This window comes from Esox lucius, chromosome 8 (genome assembly GCF_011004845.1).
Source record: "Esox lucius isolate fEsoLuc1 chromosome 8, fEsoLuc1.pri, whole genome shotgun sequence".
In the NCBI taxonomy this organism is placed as follows: domain Eukaryota; kingdom Metazoa; phylum Chordata; class Actinopteri; order Esociformes; family Esocidae; genus Esox; species Esox lucius.
Genome location: NC_047576.1, coordinates 20982976 through 21004649, shown reverse-complemented (window position 1 = coordinate 21004649; position 21674 = coordinate 20982976). Strand labels below are relative to the sequence as shown.

The following is a 21674-nucleotide window of genomic DNA, read 5'->3' as shown; positions in this document are numbered from 1 at the left end:
ATCCTGATTCCAGCAGAAGGGTGGTTTCTGGTTGGATTTCAGGAACAGAATGTAATAAACTCTGAAGTTGGTCAAATCATACTACATTAGTAGCATGTAGTATAAGTCACTTCTTTAATGTTCCTGGCAGAGGAACAAATCCCTCTTACCCAACTACACTAAACCAAAGCCAGACTTGATATCCGCCTCCTAATAGCAGGGCTTCAAAAAGCTGGTCTTTTCACAAATGAAGAACTCTAAACGGGCATTTAGCCTTTTTACGATTTAACATGTTTAAAATGTCCACAGTATATTTGTATTTAATATACACTCACCTGAAGGATTATTAGGAACAACTGTTCAATTTCTCATAAATGCAATTATCTAATCAACCAATCACATGGCAGTTGCTTCAATGCATTTAGGGGTGTGGTCCTGGTCAAGACAATCTCCTGAACTCTAAACTGAATGTCAGAATGGGAAAGAAAGGTGATTTAAGCAATTTTGAGCGTGGCATGGTTGTTGGTGCCAGACGGGCCTGTCTGAGTATTTCACAATCTGCTCAGTTACTGGGATTTTCACGCACAACCATTTCTAGAGTTTACAAAGAATGGTGTGAAAATGGAAAAACCTCCAGTATGCAGCAGTCCTGTCCACACTTTAGGCCCCTTAGTGCCAATTGGGCATTGTTTAAATGCCACGGCCTACCTGAACATTGTTTCGGACCATGTCCATCCCTTTATGACCACCATGTACCCATCCTCTGATGGCTACTTCCAGCAGGATAATGCACCATGTCACAAAGCTCAAATCATTTCAAATTGGTTTCTTGAACATGACAATGAGTTCACTGTACTGAAATGGCCCCCACAGTCACCAGATCTCAACCCAATAGAGCATCTTTGGGATGGGGTGGAACGGGAGCTTCATGCCCTGGACGTGCATCCCACAAATCTCCATCAACTGCAAGATGCTATCCTATCAATATGGGCCAACATTTCTAAAGAATACTTTCAGCACCTTGTTGAATCAATGCCACGTAGGCGAAAGGGGGTCAAAGACAGTATTAGTATGGTGTTCCTAATAATCCTTTAGGTGAGTGTATATGTATGTATATATTTAATTAATACATATTTACATATATATGTAATATTCCTTAACAAATAACAACATTTATTTGTTGTGGGTCCGACTAGGGGTCTGACTGTTTAAAATATATTCAAAATGGAAGGGGAAAAGTTCGTATCTGGGTGATCCAATCCAATGTTGCTTTGAAAAAACGACACAAATGTAAAATGGATTACCTGATACTGGATAGTAAAACATGGGATTTTCAAATCCAGATCATTGTGATCCAGATTTTAAAAAATTTGAACAACCGGCCCCAGGTTCCAAGGAAGGGCTGTGATCTCGAAGTTCTTGCTGGGAAGTTCCCAGTTGTTTTGAAAGCATGATGCGTTCAAATGCACTCAGAGAAATCAAATTTACCTTGTTTTACTCACAGTTCTCCCAGTTGTTTTGAAATCAGTATATCTGCAACTTGATGAAATATGTAATTTTGATGTTGCTTTTAAAATAAAAAATGTAATTGAAAATAAAAACAAAAAAATAAATAATGTCGTCAGGGATCTTCGGAACTCAATGATGATTCCAGAGTTGGATGACGGAAGGCGAATTTTCCGATTGAGCGCTTGTTTTTTCCACGAGTTCCCAATACATTTGAACAGAAGTGTAAATTTGTGCAACATTCCCTACAACTCCCAGAATCCATTTCTCATTTCAAACGTTTACCCGAGGCTCCGATTAGTTTGTCTGTTCTGTCAATCATATATCCGGTCGTTTGATTTGACAGAAATGCGGTAGCCTTTTGAGATGGGCGGGTTGTACATGTCCCTACGTTGTCGTAATCCGTTGCTAACAACTGCTATAATAACATCAACCTGCCGCAACTTTACAAGTGAATCATACTACTCAGTCATGTTTATAATTATTATGTGGTAGTAGTCTGCGATAATGAAGTCGTCGTGGTGTTAACATTTTGTTTTATTTTTTATTTCGCTGTAACAGCCTGCTCTGCGATTTGGTCTCTAGTCCGGACATTCATTGCTTGTTTTTATCCTGTCTGATTTCATTCTGGCCTCTACCAGCGTCGGTGAAGTAGCTTTTCTCAGTATTGTCCTCTATTGAAACATGTTTACTTTATAAAGATGACAGTGAGGGGGACCCTGTAAACTAAATGACTGTCAGAAATATCGCCTCCATTTGTAATATGGTAAGTAGCCGTAGCGCCTTCGTTCGCCTGCTGCAGTCACCATCGAGCGCCTGCTGGAATACTGAGAGGTTGAACGTCAAGTTGCTCTTTTTGGAACTCGAGCTATTAAGCAGAAGCGTTAGTAATAAAGCAACCACCCATTGCTTGACAGGGTTGTGAGGGAGGTGGGTTCCATCATTTCAGAAAGGTAGTTCTATTATAAATTACGTGTATGAGGCCTGTATGTTTTTTTTTAAGATACCTACTCTAGCTAATGAAACATGTTTGTTAGCGACGTCATGAGCATTGACATCAGACTATACGTGGTCATATATCTTTAATACCATATTTCTTTCACATGTGCTACCAGGGCGTTGTTAACTACGTTTTTCATGTTTGCATATATAAGTACCATTAGCTTTGTTTTTTTCTTCTGTATGTTTCTGTCTGGGTGTTCAAAAAGGTTGTGTCGTAGTAGTGAGTGATGTGGTTTGACAACAGGTGTATTTGTAGTCAATCAGGTGTGATCCCAATTTTACGAGGAAAGTTCAGCAAGGGAATATGACAACATGGAACTACGCTATTATTTAAAGGGTCGGTGTGCTAAATACATATTTGGGCTTGTACATAAACCTATGTATTTACGAGGATGATTATAGGAGCATGCATGGTCAGTCCTTGGATCCATAGTTCCGTCTATGGATATGAGTGGTACATTTGTCCAGTTCCATCCCTCAGCTTTTACTGAAACAGTGGCAGGAAGTCTGCTCTGTTGTTTTTAAAAGGCCCCTGGTATGTGTGAGAGTGGTTTTCAGGTCTGCTTTCTCAATTCCATTTACAATGTCTCTTACATGAAACCATCACCACTCAAGCACCTGTAAACCTCCACCTTTGCTCACTTGCTGCATTGTTAGTGAAAGCAGGCAACATGGTTTTAATGGTGGGGGACTTCATGGCAGTTCTTCTAGAATTGCAATAACTGGGTTAATTGTGTGTGTTAATCACAGTCTTGTAGGAGGTCCATTATTGTCCTTATGACTGTAATTAGTCCACAGAGTGCCTACTCTAGGCTTGTGCAACAGGCTTACTTTTCTTTAAAGAACTATGTTTAGACTGTTGTACCTTTGTGGTCAAATGTATTGGTACCTTTGTGGTCAAATGTATTGGTACCTTTGTGGTCAAATGTGTTGGTACCTTTGTGGCCAAATGTATTGGTACCTTTGTGGCCAAATGTTTTGGGACCTTTGTGGCCAAATGTATTGGGACCTTTGTGGCCAAATGTATTGGTACCTTTGTGGCCAAATGTATTGGTACCTTTGTGGCCAAATGTATTGGTACCTTTGTGGCCAAATGTATTGGTACCTTTGTGGCCAAATGTATTGGTACCTTTGTGGCCAAATGTATTGGTACCTTTGTGGCCAAATGTATTGGTACCTTTGTGGCCAAATGTATTGGTACCTTTGTGGCCAAATGTATTGGTACCTTTGTGGCCAAATGTATTGGTACCTTTGTGGCCAAATGTATTGGTACCTTTGTGGCCAAATGTATTGGTACCTTTGTGGCCAAATGTATTGGTACCTTTGCATGTTTTTATAATAATGTACCATTTCTTCTAGAAAACTGTTGAGATTCAAAAATCTTTTGGTAACAACATTTGTTTCTTTGGTTTGCAGCTGAACAAAACCACACAATCTGAATATTTTGCTAAATCTTAGCTCATTCCACAAATTAATCCTGAAGTGTCCCAGACAATATCGCTGGCTAGAAGTAGTTAAAAATAACTTTAGCAGGTGTTTCTCCTTTCCTTTGGAATGGAACTTGCTTGTGGTGAGTTGCATGTGCCTACAATATTGAAATCACAAATTCAGCCAGTTTAAAAAGAGAAAAGGACTCATACGTCTGTCATTCTTCTCTCATTGTGTGTACCACAATGAACATGGATAGGAGAATTGTCTAACTTGGAGGCTACACTATAACTATCAAGCGTTCAGTCTTGTTAATGAAAATATCAGGGGGAAAAAACATTGGTTTTGAAGGCTTTCTGATGTAGAAGGTAGAATGTCACTTTGACATGATGATGATGGCAAAGCAACGCGTGAATCTGGGCCGTAAGGAGGTCAAACACATGATTGTTCGTGCTTGGCTACACACTCAAGATTACAAGTCCATCTTCAGAGACCTTCATGTTTCTGTTTCCACCATACAGTTCGGTCCGGAAATATTTGGTCACTGACACCACTTTTAGAATTCTGACTCTGTACGCCCCCACAATGGATTTGAAATGAAACAACTGAGATGCAATTGAAATGCAGATTATCAGCTTTAATTCAAGGGGTTGAACAAAATATTGTATGACATGTCAGGAATTGCAACTATTTTCATACACATTCCTCTTATTTCCATGGTTCAAATGTAATTGGACAAATTAACACAATCATAAATAAAACGTTTATTTTGAATACTCTGTTGAGAATCTTTTGCAGGTGAATTCTGGAACACGTGGATATCACCAAATTCTGTGTTTCTTCCTTTTTGATGCTTTTCCAGGCCTTTACTGTAGTTGTCTTCAGTTGTTGTTTGTTCGTGGGTCTTTCTGCCTTAGGTTTTGTCTTCAGCAAGTGAAACGCATGCTTGATCGGGTTGAGATCCCGTGGTTAACTTAGCCATTGCAGAATATTCCACTTTGCCTTTTACTCCTGGGTGGCTTTCGCAATATGTTTTGGGTCATTGTCCATCTGTAAAGTTAAGCTCCGTCCAGTCAACTTCACTGACTCTGAGCTGACTATATATCCCTATACACTTAAAAGTTAATTCATGTTCTTCTGTCTTCTGTCACATCATCAATAAACAATAATGACCCAGTGCCACTGGAAGCCATGCATGCCCATGCCATCACACTGGCTCCACAACGTTTTACATATCCATACACATAATTATTCCCATCATTCTGGTACAGGTTTATCTTAGTTTCATCTGTCCAAAGAATGCTGTTCTAGAACTGGACTGGCTTTTTTAGAGTTGTTTTGGCTAATCTGGCCTTTCTATTCTTGAAGCTTATGAATGGTTTGCAACTTGTGGTGAACCCTTCTTGTGAAGTGTTCTCTCAATGCTAGGCTTAGATAATGATATTCCTACCACCTGGAGAGTGTTCTTTGTTTGGCTGGATGTTGTGAAGGGGTTTTTCTTCACCACAGAAAGGATCCTACGATCATCCGCCATGTTCTTTTTTTCTTAGAATGTACTAAACTGTTGATTTGGCCACTCCTAATGTTCCTCCTATCTCTCTGATGGATTTTTTGGCAGCCTAAGGATTGCCTGTTTCACTTGCATTGAGCGCTCCTTTGATCGCATGTTGTGGGTTTACAGCAACAGCTTCCAAATGCAAATGCCACACCTGGAATCAACTCCAGACCTTTTGCCTGTTTAATTGGTGAAGGAATAGCCCTCACCTCTCCATGAAACATAATTTGAGTCAATTGTCCAGTTACTTTTGGTCCATTGAAAAAGAGGGGATTGTAATTCCTAAATCCCTCCTCCAATTTGGATGTGAATATCCTCAAATTAAAGCTGAGGGTCTGTACCCATATTCATTATTTAACTGTAACTTGAATGTATTTTGGTTAACAGCCAGAATAACAAAACTTGTGTCAGTGTTCAGTTATTTCCATACCCAGCTGTATGTAATGTTATCAAGATTGTAAAGGTCATGCCACTGCAGCCAACGTCCCTTGATGCAGCCGCAAGAGAAACCCTGGAAGATCCCGGCAAAGGATTGTTTGAATTGTGGAGAAAACTTTAAGTCATTCCATCTGTCACCTACTCTGTGATAGGGGGATTTATATTAGGACACTCAGGTGTTTTGGTAAATGGCAGTTAGGCTCTTATATTTCTCCCTCAACAGCGTCAACTTCTCCGTCAACTATGTCAAACCCCTGAATAGACCACGATCACCTGCGGACAGAACGTTTTGGTAATGCATACCATCTCTAGGTTTAGGGGAAAATAAAATGAAGTCTTCAAAGAAAAGAATACCTTCCCTACAGTCCAATGCGAAGGAGGTTCAGGGATGTTTTGGGGTTACTTTGCTGGCACTGAGTGACCTGAACATGGGCATGGCTTCATGAAATCAAAAGATTACCAAGGCAGTTTGGAGCATTATGTCAAACCCAGTGTCTCAAAAAGCTGGGTCTTTGTCAAATGTCATGTTTTTTCCAAGGGGACAGTGACCTCCAACACTTCAGAAAGCACCCAGGAATGTTACAAGACAATTATGCTCTTCTGAAGTGCCCAGCAATAAGTCCAGATGTAAATCCCATAGCACAGCAGTTCGGAGTTACTTTTCAGATGTTTTAGACCTGGAGCAGTTTGTACCAGAAGTGTGGGCCAAACTGCCAATACAGGAGTACAGAAAGCTAATCCGTGGCAGTAGGAAGCATTGGATTGCAGTTATTTTGGCTGAAAGCTGTGCTTCCAAATATTAAGTCAAGGGTGTCTGTAATTTTGTCAGAGCCACCTGCTTATATTTTGATTTAAAAGGATGTATTCACTTCTTAATCAAAAGATAAATGAGATGAAGAAATTTGGAGTCCAAATATGTTCAATTTCAAGTTATTTTTAGGGACTGCGTTACAGTATTTGAAGTAAGCGGAAAGGTGCCAATTTTGGCCACAGGTGTATGTAGCATGTAATGCAGTCAGATGAATTTCAGAACACTGTTGTACTTCAATTTTTGAATGTACAAAAGTGTTTGTGATTTGATGGGTGTTGAATAGGACTGTATTCCCATCGTTTTCTCCCCCTTGATGGTACGTGCGTGCGTGTACAAGCACACCCTTATATGAGAAATGGAAGCTTAAGAATTCCGAGTCAAAACGGAAATGAGAGGCAACAAAGCAAGGTATTCTGATGTTCTTTGAAAGGAAGAAAATGGCAGTCATTTAAAGACTAAAGAAACGGTAGCCGAAGTCTCTCTATGTTCTTGCAACAAAGCCGTGGTTTCATCTGGAACCTCTCTTGGCTGTAGGAAGTCAATGGACTCTGTCAGTAGATAAGTGGCCTGTCACTACACTCACGGAATGTTAAATGCTCTTTAATTTTGGTTGTGAGTTTTTCAGAATGATGAAACCGAAGTACTCCTGATTTCCAGTATGAATACCCAGGGTTTGTAATGGGAAACTAGGAGCTTCATGGCGGCCAGTCATTCAGAAATAATGTTTAATTTTTAGGAAAGGTTAGGCTTCACAGGCGTGACGTCTAGAAAGAGGTTCTGTAAAGGGCCTTTGGTCCATCTATATTACCTGCTATATAATGACCAGTAGAACAGAGAAGCCTCGGCTAGATTGACTGCAGAGTTTCTAACAGCTTACACTGCCATTCTGTTTGATAACAGGCACATCTAGTGTGTCTTTAGTCAGCAAATGATGTGAGCCCATTTCATGTATAAGGTGTTTTGACAGTGCACATTTGAGCTTATGTTCCCTCTCCCTCTGCTCTCCCTCAGGGCACCAATGCCTCTGCTCTGGAGAAAGACATTGGTCCGGAGCAGTTCCCAATCAACGAACACTACTTTGGATTGGTCAACGTAAGTGTCATTCACTCTGCCAGCCTCTGGATGATTGTGGTAAACATTGGTGTCCTGTACAGAACAAGGTGTCCTCTGGGTCAAAAGAGACATGTGTTCTATTGGATGCTTGTTGGTGTTTTTGTTTTCTGGAAACTGGTTGTTTTTTGTTGTACCCAAACATTTTATTTTATAAATTAGTTATTTAAACAGGTTAAAAATGTCACTGGCTGTTCCAGTTTCACTGAAAGTCTCTAAGGAACTTCTTTGTAGTAATCCAAACTTCAGATGGGGAGCACTTATACTCCATGCAGAGTTTGGCTACATGTACTTCAGATTCATCCTTCAAACCAGGCAAAATTGTGAATCCTCACAGACCACTGCAGAACATCAAAAAAAAAATCAGAGTTTTAGAAAGTATTCAGAAATGATAATGAATAAAATAATGTCCTGTTCCTTGCTTGCGACCTGTGTTTGTTCAGACAAAGAGGTCCGCTAAGTGGCCCTCAAGTGCAAATAATTGACCAGTTGTGATCTTGCAGATTGCAGCCATGGAGTCCAGTTCTTTAACTATAAGAACAAAACATCTTACCTGTTTTATACCAAAAGTCATACACCTTGACTCTTGATGATGTCAGTCATACAGCTTTTAACTATGTTAACAATGTTTACCAGTAGTCAGAAACCGTGACTGAAAATGTCACCCATCTCTTTTTCTGCATGTACCCATCCTGGACCGTGCCCACAGTTTGGCAACACATGTTATTGTAACTCGGTGCTCCAGGCCCTGTTCTTCTGCCGGCCCTTCCGGGAGAACGTGCTGGCCTACAAGGCCCAGCAGAAGAAAAAGGAGAATCTGCTCACGTGTCTGGCAGATCTTTTCCACAGCATTGCCACCCAGAAGAAGAAGGTCGGAGTCATCCCGCCCAAGAAGTTCATCTCACGTCTGCGCAAGGAGAATGGTGAGAGAGACACTCCAACAAAACCACATACAGGTGCTGGTCATAAAATTAGAATATCATCAAAAAGTTGATTTATTTCAGTAATTCCATTCAAAAAGTGAAACTTGTATATTATATTCATTCATTACACACAGACTGATATATTTCAAATGTTTCTTTTAATTGTTATGATTATAACTGACAACTAATAAATCCCAAATTCAGTAACTCTGAAAATTAGAATATTACTTATGACCAATACAAAAACAGAATGTTGGCCAACTGAAAAGTATGAACATGAAAAGTGTGAGCATGTACAGCATTCAATACTTAGTTGGGGCTCCTTTTGCCTGAATTACTGCAGCAACGCGGCTTGGCATGGAGTCGATCAGTCTGTGGCACTGCTCAGGTGTTATGAGAGCCCAGGTTGCTCTAATAGTGGCCTTCAGCTCTTCTGCATTGTTGGGTCTGGCGTATCGCATCTTCCTCTTCACAATTCCCCATAGATTTTCTATAGGGTTAAGGTCAGGCGGGTTTGCTGGCCAATTAAGAACAGGGATACCATGGTTCTTAAACCAGGTACTGGTAGCTTTGGCACTGTGTGCAGGTGCCAAGTCCTGTTGGAAAATGAAATCTGCATCTCCATAAAGTTGGTCAGCAGTAGGAAGCATGAAGTGCTCTAAAACTTCCTGGTAGACGGCTGTGTTGACCTTGGACCTCAGAAAACACAGTGGACCAACACCAGCAGATGACATGGCACCCCAAACCATCACTGACTATAGAAACTTTACACTGGACTTCAAGCAACGTGGATTCTGTGCCTCTCCTCTCTTCCTCCAGACTCTGGGACCTTGATTTCCAAAGGAAATGCAAAATGTACTTTCATCAGAGAACATAACTCCGCAGCAGTCCAGTCCTTTTTGTCTTTAGCCCAGGCGAGATGCTTCTGACGCTGTGTCTTGTTCAAGAGTGGCTTGACACAAGGAATGCGACAGCTGAAACCCATGTCTTGCCTACGTCTGTGCGTGGTGGTTCTTGAAGCAGTGACTCCAGCTGCAGTCCACTCTTTGTGACTCTCCCCCACATTTTTTGTTTCACAATCTTCTCCAGGCTGCGGTTATCCCTATTGCTTGTACACTTTTCTCTCCCACATCTTTTCCTTCCCTTAGCCTCTCTATTAATGTGCTTGGACACAGAGCTCTGTGAACAGCCAGCCTCTTTAGCTATGACCTTTTGTGTCTTGCCCTCCTTGTGCAAGGTGTCAATGGTCGTCTTTTGGACAGCTGTCAAGTCAGCAGTCTTCCCCATGATTGTGTAGCCTACAGAACTTGACTGAGAGACAATTTAAAGGCTTTTGCAGGTGTTTTGGGTTAATTAGCTGATTAGAGTGTGGCACCAGGTGTCTTCAATATTGAACCTTTTCACAATATTCAAATTTGAGATACTGAATTTGGGGTTTTCATTAGTTGTCAGTTATTATCATCAAAATTAAAAGAAATAAACACTTGAAATATATCAGTCTGTGTGGAATGAATGTATACATTATACAAGTTTCATTTCTTGAATGGAATTACTGAAAAAAATCAACTTTTTGATGATATTCTAATTTTATGACCAGCACCTGTACTCGCAGCTTGACTGGAACTGACTGGGAGCTGTTTGAGTGTCTCCAGGTAAAAAAAAACTTGAGGCTTTGTAACCATTTTATAACACTTGTTAACCCCCTAAGTACTATTGGTAGTTAGTCTACTTTACCAATCAAACTCAGTGTTCCAGACCATTTCCTAGAGGTTTGGGCCTGCTGAGACCGCTGCGTGTAGTGGCAGTGTGGGGTGTCGTTGCTGGGTTAGTGTCACTGTGAGGTGCAGGGCAGCTATGTCTTGAGGTCATTCAGAGTGTCAAACTAGAATAGAGGTAGCTTGTTCTCATCTCTCTTGACTCCCAGAAGCTACAGTATCTCACAAAAGTACACCCCTCACATTTTTGTAAATATTTGATTATATCTTTTCATGTGACATCACTGAAGATATGACACTTTGCTACAATGTAAAGTAGTGAGGGTACAGCTTGTATAACAGTGTAAATTTGCTGTCCCTGCAAAATAACACAACACACAGCCATTAATGTCTAAACCACTGGCAACAAAAGTGAGTACACCCCTAAGTGAAAATGTCCAAACTGGGCCCATTTAGCCATTTTCCCTCCTCGGTGTCATGTGACTCGTTAGTGTTAGTGTCTCGGGTGTAAATGGGGAGCAGGTGCGTTACATTTGGTGTTATCGCTCTTACACTCCCTCATACTGGTCACTGGAAGTGTGAGATACTGTATCTATGAAAGAACAATGTACATCTGTGTGGTCGGGCCACTGGGCCAGTCGGACGGCTGCCGTCTTGCGCTCACTCAGTCTTTCACCTTCTTTTACACTCCCTAACTCTCACATTCTCTCTCGCCACTTGGACTTTTCACACCCGTATCGTGTGTGCGTGCGTGTGTGTGCATGTGCAACGATCTGCATGGATGCACCTGGGCCACCTTGACCGCGTCCCCGTCCCCCCCCCCCGTCCCCCCCCACAGACCTGTTCGATAACTACATGCAGCAGGACGCCCATGAGTTCCTCAACTACCTGCTGAACACCGTGGCAGACATCCTGCAGGAGGAGAAGAAGCAAGAGAAGCAGAACGGGCGCCTGAAGAACAACGGCACCGCCGTCACCGCGGACACGGAGCCGGAGAACAAGACGATCGAGCCCACCTGGGTGCATGACATCTTCCAGGGAACGCTAACCAACGAGACCCGCTGCCTCAACTGTGAGACGGTGAGTACGGGCTGGCAGGGCCTGCAGAGCAGCCGATTGGTTTCTGGGTTAGCGGGTTTGTGTTATGTCATTCATACGGGTGGTCCACATTCAACCTGACCGGCAGCTTTTTACTCCACCGCTCGTTTAGGGAATGAAACGGTGCTTATCTGTATGCCTGGGGGGTGTAACCCATTAGGGCGTCCTCCCACGCTGCTCCTAATGGCAACACCGCCGTGACGTGATGTTAATGCCTTTTAACAGAATCGAAATTAGCCTGTTAGTTTAACCGTTTCTCCTGTTGTTCCGTGCCTCCTCAGGCTCATGCGTGTAATGCCACACAAGGGGGAAACGGAGCTGAAGCCTGACATCTGCGTGTTTGAAAGGGAGCCTCAATTTAATGCATTTTTCGGTGTACAATGCTGTGAAGAAATGGGGCCCCTTTTTCTAAATGTTTGTGTATTTGTACTGAAAGTTGATCTTCAACTAAAACATAAAAAAATGTATAGGATTAATCAAATTTAACAAGTGCATTTATTTAGTCTATTTAATGAAGGAATTTACGCAACTCCCAATGATGCCCTGTGAAAAGGGGATTTCCCCATTACACTCAACAACTTGCAATGATCTGCAAACAAACGTGCTGCAGTTTACCTTTACATTCTAGTCATTTGGCAGAAGCTCTTATCCATAGCGACTTACAGGATCCATTTTTTGAAAGCTAGGTGCAACAACCACACAATGTAGTAGTAAGTGCAGTCTATTCAGGGAATTAGTCACCAGCTAAAGTCAGCACTGGAAGAAGACCATACAAATAAAAATGAAAGCAAAGTTTACAAAAGACAACGGATAACTCTGGTGGTGGTAGTGGACCTATTTTAGGTACTCTCTGACAAGGACGGGTTTAAGATGTTTTCTGAAAATGGGTGGAGACACTGGTATACGAACCTCCAGTGAAAGCTGTGGTGGTTTGACCGTGTGGATCGGTTACTGCCCTGAAGGGGTGGAGACAGCCAAGAGGTGAGGACAACCTACAGTTGGTCGTCACCACCTTGATGTTAGCAGCGAATGAACGGTCATGCCACGGTTCTTATTTGTTGATCATTCTTTCTAATCCCGGTGGGTAAGGTCTTTGTATTTGCACGGCCCTCTGTGGGACCACTGGGCAGGATCCATGAGTGGGATTCAAACCTGGGTCTTACAATGACTCCGCTAACAGTAAATAAGTGACTTTACTGTTGCACTGTTAAGATTCCCCATTTTTATGTTTTTCTGCATAAACTGACATTTTAGGTCTGGCCATTGACGAGGCCGTTCCAAAACAAGAATGTTTTAGCTATTTTTATTTAGAAGGCCTGTCTTAGATTATAACCTGCATGACCCATGTGCTGTTCAGAATCAGGTATCAGGTGTGTCGCCTGACATTCAGTTTTAGAATTCTATGATAGAATTAAGAATTTACTATAGTACCTTCAATGATGCTAAATCTGTTTGACACTGATCACCTAGTACAAGAAGGGTTGGGTGGCAGTCATTGTGCGCATTTTTACGGTTCTATTGTAATAATTTAGCAGATAAATTTTTTTTTTCTTTCTCAGTTAGGTTCCCTTTATTTAATATAAGGTTTTGGTTGAAGAACTGAAAACATTCAGTGACAATGTTCAGAGAAAATGTATTGTTCAAAAGTCTGCAATTGCCTGCAAACAGAATACCTGTATGGGACATACAACCTAATAGTTCCAGGTTTTATTCAGCCTTTCAAAGGTGGTTCTTCAGCAGGGTTTGATATGCTTTGCCACCCATCACTTGGATTTTGTAGCTGTTCTCCATCCAGGTCCTGTCCTGGTTGTCCCCGTGTCCTCAGCTGGTCCTTCCCATTCAGAGAGGATTTAGGAGATGGTCTCCCCTGTGAGGGCTACTCCAATCACTGGCTCAGGCAGCAGGTTCCCACTCTGCCACTCTCTATCTTTATCTGTGACGCCAGAGTCATTGTGCTCAGAGAAGAGAAGCGCTGGGAGGGAGTCAGAGCAAGGCCCTTCACCAGGCACTTCTCACTGATGCATCCTTATGGCTCTATGAACACATCGGAGTGAGCCAGTGTGCTCTGGTGTCGAAGCAGGTGCAGCCTCCCTGGTTGTCCGCCTGTGAACAAACCCACACGTTCACACAATCTCGCTCTCTTTCTCTGACAGGTAAGCAGCAAAGATGAGGACTTCCTGGATCTGTCTGTGGACGTGGAGCAGAACACATCAATAACACACTGCCTCAGGTAATATTCGTCTTGTGTTAGTCGATTACAATACCTTGCCTGGCTACTGGGAGTGTCCGTCTTATCAGATCTCTAGTCACATATCTTTGTCACCGTTGATTGTCGTAGTCATACTTGTGATTGTAAATGCTGGAATTGAGCTTTAAATACATTTTGAATGCTGGTGAAGCCTATACTTCAACTGTGTGTTATTGTGCCATCACTCTGCAGCTTAGTCACTCATATAGTGTATGTTCACCATGCAGAAATATATGTGGAACCATGCACAATACACATTCAGAAATCCCCTTTTGTGTGTCGGTGATATGTAAATTCCTTCCTTTGTCCCACCAGGCTATGTTATGGTAATGGTGTGTAGCTTTAAATGAACAATGTTTTGCTAGGTAGAACTGTTTGGGGTTGCTGGCTGGGCGTAAATGCCACTGCCTCACACCCTAATGCTTGACAGTTGGAATCACAAGAGTTGCGCTATTGTTTCTATCTCAGTCAGCGTCCCCCTGACCTTACCTGTTGTTTCTATCTCAGCCAGCGTCCCCCTGACCTTACCTGTTGTTTCTATCTCAGCCAGCGTCCCCCTGACCTTACCTGTTGTTTCTATCTCAGCCAGCGTCCCCCTGACCTTACCTGTTGTTTCTATCTCAGCCAGCGTCCCCCTGACCTTACCTGTTGTTTCTATCTCAGCCAGCGTCCCCCTGACCTTACCTGTTGTTTCTATCTCAGCCAGCGTCCCCCTGACCTTACCTGTTGTTTCTATCTCAGCCAGCGTCCCCCTGACCTTACCTGTTGTTTCTATCTCCGCGCATCCCTCTGCATACATTGACACCACCGACACTTATGCCACCAATGCAAATTTGACAATACATTTAATGAAGTGTTGTACATACCATGGACACACAGGGGATTTGCAAGTGATTCAACATTTATCCTTACAATACATATGAGCCGTAGGAGCTATTGGGCTGCACTTCTGATGTTCCATCAATCACTGTTCACATCAAATCAGCCAGTTGTGCGCTCTGCATTTCGAACCTTGTGAGTGATCTCAGAATGTTGGTTTTTCAGTACATGTCTCCAATTACGGATAATAACATCGCATAGTTGTATATTGTATCATCCATGTTGTGTTTTTATAACTCCATTAATACCTTCTCTGGTAACTCGTCCCTACCGACTACCCTCATTAATACCTTCTCTGGTAACTCGTCCCTACCGACTACCCTCATTAATACCTTCTCTGGTAACTCGTCCCTACCGACTACCCTCATTAATACCTTCTCTGGTAACTCGTCCCTACCGACTACCCTCATTAATACCTTCTCTGGTAACTCGTCCCTACCGACTACCCTCATTAATACCTTCTCTGGTAACTCGTCCCTACCGACTACCCTCATTAATACCTTCTCTGGTAACTCGTCCCTACCGACTACCCTCATTAATATCTTCTCTGGTAACTCGTCCCTACCGACTACCCTCATTAATATCTTCTCTGGTAACTCGTCCCTACCGACTACCCTCATTAATATCTTCTCTGGTAACTCGTCCCTACCGACTACCCTCATTAATATCTTCTCTGGTAACTCGTCCCTACCGACTACCCTCATTAATACTGTCGCTGGTAACTTACAGTGAGGGGGAACATTTATTTGATCTCCTGCTAATTTTGTATGTTTGCCCACGGACAAAAAACAATCAGTCTATACTTTTAATGGTTGGTTTATTTGAACAGTGAGAGACAGAATAAAATAATCCAGAAAAACGCATTTAATTTGCATTTTAATGAGTGAAAAACCCTGGTTGGCAATCACAGAGGTCAGACATTTCTTGTAGTTGGCCACCAGGTTTGCACACATCTCAGGAGGGATTTTGTCCCACTCCTCTCTGCAGATCTTCTCCAAGTCATTAAGGTTTCGAGGCTGACGTTTGGCAACTCCAACCTTCAGCTCCCTCCAAAGATTTTCTATGGGATTATGGTCTGGAGACTGGCTAGGCCACTCCAGGACCTTAATGTGCTTCTTCTTGAGCCACTCCTTTGTTGCCTTGGCTGTGTGTCTTGGGGCAGAGTCATGCTGGAATACCCATCCACGACCCATTGTCAATGCCCTGGTTGAGGGAAGGAGGTTCTTACCCATGATTTGACGGTACATGGCCCTGTTCATCGTCCCTTTGATGTGGTGCCGTTGTCCTGTCCCCTTAGCAGAAAAACCCCCCAAAGCATAATGTTTCCACCTCCGTGTTTGACGGTGGGGATGGTGTTCTTGGGGTCATAGGCAGCATTCCTCCTCCTCCAAACACTGTGAGTTGTGTTGATGCCAAAGAGCTCAATTTAGGTCTCATCAGACGACAACACTTTCACCCAGTTCTCCTATGAATCAATCCAATGTTCAGTGGCAAACTTCAGACAGGCCTGTACATGTGCTTTCTTGAGCAGGGGGACATTGCGGGCGCTGCAGGATATCAGTCCTTCAAGGCGTAGTGTGTTACAAATTGTTTTCTTGGTGACTATGGTCCCAGCTGCCTTGAAATCATTGACAAGAACCTCCCGTGTAGTTCTGGGCTGATTTCTCACCATTCTCATGGTCATTGCAGTTCTTTTGTGTTTCTTCCATTTCCATTTGTGCTCTTAATCTCAGCTCGTTACCTGTATGAAAGACGCCTGGTAGACACATCTTTCTGATTGAGAGGGAATCAAATACTTATTAAAATGCAGATCAATTTATAAAATTTGACATGCGTTTTTCTGGATTTGTATTGTTGTTGTGTCTCTCACTGTTCAAATAAATCTACCATTAAAATTATAGACTGATCATTTTCAGTGGGAAAACATCAAATACTTTTCCCCCTCACTGCATCCCTACCACTACCATCATTAATACTGTCTCTGGTAACTTATCCCTACCACTACCATCATTAATACTGTCTCTGGTAACTTATCCCTACCACTACCATCATTAATACTGTCTCTGGTAACTTATCCCTACCACTACCATCATTAATACTGTCTCTGGTAACTTATCCCTACCACTACCATCATTAATACTGTCTCTGGTAACTTATCCCTACCACTACCATCATTAATACTGTCTCTGGTAACTTATCCCTACCACTACCATCATTAATACTGTCTCTGGTAACTTATCCCTACCACTACCATCATTAATACTGTCTCTGGTCATTTATCCCTACCACTACCATCATTAATACTGTCTCTGGTAACTTATCCCTACCACTACCATCATTAATACTGTCTCTGGTCATTTATCTCTACAACTACCCTGGTCCTTTAGTAGCATTTTGTACTTCTGACTGACGCAGTGCCCTCTGTGTGTTGTGTTCCCCAGGGACTTCAGCAACACAGAGACCCTGTGCAGTGAATACAAATACTACTGTGAGACGTGCTGCAGCAAGCAGGAGGCCCAGAAACGGTCAGTCACAACACACTGCCACTTTAAGGGGGTGTGCGTGTCTGTTGTATTCTTTCTTTTTGGTCTGTCTGTCTCTCAGGTTGTCTTTCAACAGTTTTAGAATGTTCATGATGAGATGTGTCATGAAAAAGGAAATGTGTCATTGGCTAGCCAAATATTTGGCTGCACAATAGATTTTTCTTCTTTATGGTTTCAAATTCATTGTAGTGGCTGGTTAATTTTGGCAGAGAGAGCTTTTCTTAGGTCTTGATGTTAGTCACAATGTAATAGGAAATGCAGCTCTGTCTCCACCTCTCTCTGGGAGCAGAGTGAGAACAGCCTGTCCTTTCTGGTAACCAGGTTTGCCTGTGATGACCAGGCTCTATGGTGAGGTTGTGCTCGCTGAGTCTGTCAACTGTCAATTTCTTCTGCAGTTTTCAGTCAGACATTACGTATCTGTTTAGAGACAGATGGCATTAAAGTTAACTTTGAGATTTTGTCTACTTTCCCAATAGCTACCATAATTGTATTGCGGTTTGGTTGTTATCGGTTTGGACTAGATTGTCTGAGGTGGGTTGACTGGGATTTGTTAACTTCTCCTCACTACTAACTGGAGGGTCTGTCTGTCTCTCCTGCTCTGTCTGTGTGTGTAACTCCTGCGTGTCTCCCTGTAGGATGCGTGTGAAGAAGCTGCCAATGATCCTGGCTCTCCACCTGAAGAGGTTTAAGTATATGGAGCAGCTTCACCGCTACACCAAGTTATCCTATCGCGTTGTGTTCCCCCTGGAGCTCCGCCTCTTCAACACCTCTGGAGACGCGGTCAACCTCGACCGCATGTACGACCTGGTGGCTGTGGTCGTCCACTGTGGCAGGTAGGTGACACAAACACAAACTCATACACATGATCCCTAACTCATACACACACACATGATCCCAAACACACTAACACACACACACGATCCCTGACTCATACACACACACACACATACACACAACGCCTAACTCATACACACGATCCCTAATTCATACACACACACACGACATCAAACACACTAACACACACACACGATCCCTTAATCATACACATACACACAACGCCTAACTCATACACACGATCCCTAATTCATACACAACGATCCCAAACACACTAACACACACACACGATCCCAAACACACTAACACACACACACACACAATCCCTAACACACACACACACACACACGAACCCAAACACACTCATACACACAATCCCTAACTCATACACACGATCCCAAACACACTTGACTGTCCCTTCAGGGACACATTCCTATGTAAACACACTCACTATACTAATTAAGTTCACAAAGCATCACTGCTTTGTCTTACTACGTTCTTCAGCGGACCCAACCGAGGACACTACATCACCATAGTGAAGAGTCATGGCTTCTGGCTGCTGTTTGATGATGACATTGTGGAGGTGTGTCCTAGTCTTGCTCTTTTCTATTACAGGTCCTATGTGTTGACTAGCACAACTGTTTGTTGGGCTCCAATAGCAGATTTCATCCCTTGTTGTCTCCCTCTCTGGTTTGTATAGAAAATAGATGCCCAGGCCATCGAGGAGTTCTACGGCCTGACGTCAGACATCTCCAAGAACTCTGAGTCTGGATACATCCTCTTCTACCAATCCAGGGAGTAACAGGAATGAACACTTGGCCACAAAGACAGCAGGAGAGAAGGAAGGGAATGTTGACCCCTGACCCCTCTGTGCCAACACCATTCCCTGTCCCACAGCCGACCTTGGGTCTGCCTGCACTACATTTCCTGTGCCCTTCTTCTCTCCCTCCCTGCGCTCAGCATGCCAGGAAGACTCTGTACTGCTTTTCAGCTTCAGCCACCTGCATTTGGGCAGCACTTTAGAACAACAAAGATATGGAACAAAAAACAGAGTCGCAACGAGTGGGGAAAGAAGACAGGAAGCTACACCAACCTGGGGTGTGATGGCCGTTTGCCTCCACATGGGGCCCGGTGTGGTTACTCTCCATGAGTCTCTGCTGTAAAGAGCTGGCTGGACTGGTACAGGCTGCTGTTGAAAATATTGACTCATTTGTATACCTGTATAGTATGTTTATTTTCACAATGTCACCCGTTCATGAATCATTTTAGTAGGGCTATCATGTGACCTTGTATGTACAATGTCAAGTGGGGAATTACTGGAGCAGGGATGTAATGTATGTTTTTGGGATGTATGCTAGTTTGGAGAGAGTCTATGTGACTGCTGAACTGTGTTTACTGTTTCATCTGCTGTTACCAGGCCAAACCTATTAATTACAGTCCTGTAATATCCTCCAGAAGACCAAGCAGCATGTTTGTATCTGTGTCGGCTACTCTGCTCTTTTCCCACAGAGACCGGCCAAGAGCAACATTCTCCCTAGTAGCCCGGTTATATCTGTAGAATTCACTAGAACAGTCCTTGACATGCACTATTCTCCTGTTCCAACAGCCTGTAGAATTGACTGGTTAAGTTCAGACCCTGTTTTGGTTTCCCCTGGCCCTGTTGTGTGATACAATATTTATTGCTGGTCTTTCTTTTTGTTGGGAGTTGTAATGTCTACTGTGCTAGAAGGTGAAGGGGTTTGACCCATCTGGATGCCATCCAGTTGTCTTTTGTATGTAATGTCTACCCCACCGAGTGGGTGGACCACTTTCCCGGGGTTGAGTTCAGAAACGTCTTTACTAGCTCTAATTGGAAGTTACTGGAAAGTTCTGTCAAACAACACAATGCCATGAGGTACGAATGTGAGGGAGATGACGTGAATGTAAATGTTCCTATGTTTTGTCTCTGGCTCGTCTCCTCCCTGTCATTGGTATGTGTGTGTGAGAAGCGACGACCTAGGGCGTTGGTACTCCATTGTTCTGTGCGATGTGGAGTTGTGGTCCACATGCTGCAAGCGCTTGTATGATAACTGTCATTTTTGTGTGTGCAGCCACACAATAGTCTGAATATAGATGTTGGTCATTTCCATTTTGAAGTATTGGCCTCTTGTTTTATCCCCTTGGTCTGTTATGTAGTAGTCTTTGTTTTGCATTAGACCTTGAACCAGTGTTCACTGTTCAGAATCTGTGCCTGTAGATGTGTATGTATGACCTATATAGACCAGTTGGTTTACCGTTCTGTCAGGTCACGTTAAGCTCTGTTTGGGTCACTGTCCAGTAGAACCATATCAAAGGTTTTGTAGATGTTAACAAATGGAGGCAGTACTGCTCTTACTGTCCAATGACAGTCTCTAATTCACTGTGATACTTTAAGAATTCCTACCCAAAGGCACCACCCAATAAGGTGAAGTCCAGATGACCTGGGTTGTGACCCTTATGTGTTGGTCAGTATAATGTGTCATGTGAGAGAGCATGTTGAAGTGTTTGGATGGATTACTGCCTATTTTCTTTGTTCAACTGGGTAAAGTTTGATGAATATGTGCCAAACTGGAGTCATTAATGACCTTGCAAAACTGGAATCAACTTGTACAGAACTGTTTGCCCTGTTTAAATTTAAGTGTGTATTTAAATTATGTGCAAAATGACATAAAATATATATATAGGAAATATATTTTTAAAACCTTGAAACTAAAACACTAAGAGAAACCGTAGTTGAAAATAATAAACCATGGAGCTCCTTTACAATCAACCCTAAACCAATCAATGAGTCAATTACAATCAGTGAATCAAACAGTAGCTCCACAATTGACAAGTCAGTTGGGATTATATTTATTACATGCTTAACAAAACAGTTGGGAGAACACAATTTTAAATGGGTTACTATGACCGGAGACAGCGTGTGCATGAATCTTCCAGATCTCTATTCATTGCTAACGTGGTCTTCTATAACCAGAAGTGTTCTACCTACGAGATGCTGGTGAGGAATACAGAGGTACTGTGCTAGCCTCTCTGGTTTGATAAGAGTAGAAGTAGAGAGTAGAAGGGAGACCCAGGCACGAGATGACTCCATTCCAATGAGTTGTTTGGTAACTGAAAGTGCACTTTACTGTTGATGTACTGAAACACTTCCATAACAACCACAGTCATTTTTAAGATTTATTTTTCCCGTGTTCCAATAAAATGACTTTATCAACTGAGACATCGGGGTCTGTGAAGATTTTTCTTTGTATTTATATTCTCAAAATCCTCACTCACTGCATCTGCTTATTCTACTCTGCTCCTTCATCCTCTTCTAGACACTTGGGCCTGTCCTTCACCTTCATATACTACAGTCACTCATACTTGTGGTTTTCCTTTAGCCCAGAGGTCTCAAACCGGTTCCACGGAGGGCCATGTGTCTGCAGGTTTTTGGGTTTTCCTTTAAATTGGTTCCCAGTTCAGACCTAAACAACCAGGTGGGGGTAGAAACTAACCAATTAGCGACCTAATTAGTCAATTATGTACAAGATGAGAGCGAAAACCTGCAGACACTCAGCCCTCCATGGAACCGGTTTGAGACCTCTGCT

At 42.7% G+C, this 21674-nt stretch overlaps 1 protein-coding gene across 3 annotated transcripts; it reads left to right on the top strand.

Moving 5' to 3' along the window:
• Positions 1-1861: 1861 nt before the first annotated feature.
• usp46 (ubiquitin specific peptidase 46) lies at positions 1862-21307 on the top strand. 3 transcript variants are annotated; one of them, XM_010872204.3, is made up of 9 exons: positions 1862-2251; positions 7731-7811; positions 8539-8752; positions 11306-11547; positions 13719-13795; positions 17134-17217; positions 17871-18068; positions 18574-18652; positions 18770-21307. In XM_010872204.3, the coding sequence occupies exons 1-9, from the start codon at positions 2216-2218 to the stop codon at positions 18869-18871; spliced, it is 1113 nt and encodes a 370-aa protein (XP_010870506.1). In that variant the 5' UTR covers positions 1862-2215; the 3' UTR covers positions 18872-21307. The 3 variants fall into 3 exon arrangements, with proteins under 3 accessions (XP_010870506.1, XP_010870507.1, XP_010870508.1); XM_010872205.4 differs by having other exon boundaries at positions 18543-18652; positions 18770-18880; XM_010872206.3 differs by lacking the exons at positions 1862-2251; positions 7731-7811 and adding an exon at positions 10350-10404 and having other exon boundaries at positions 8668-8752.
• Positions 21308-21674: the final 367 nt, after the last annotated feature.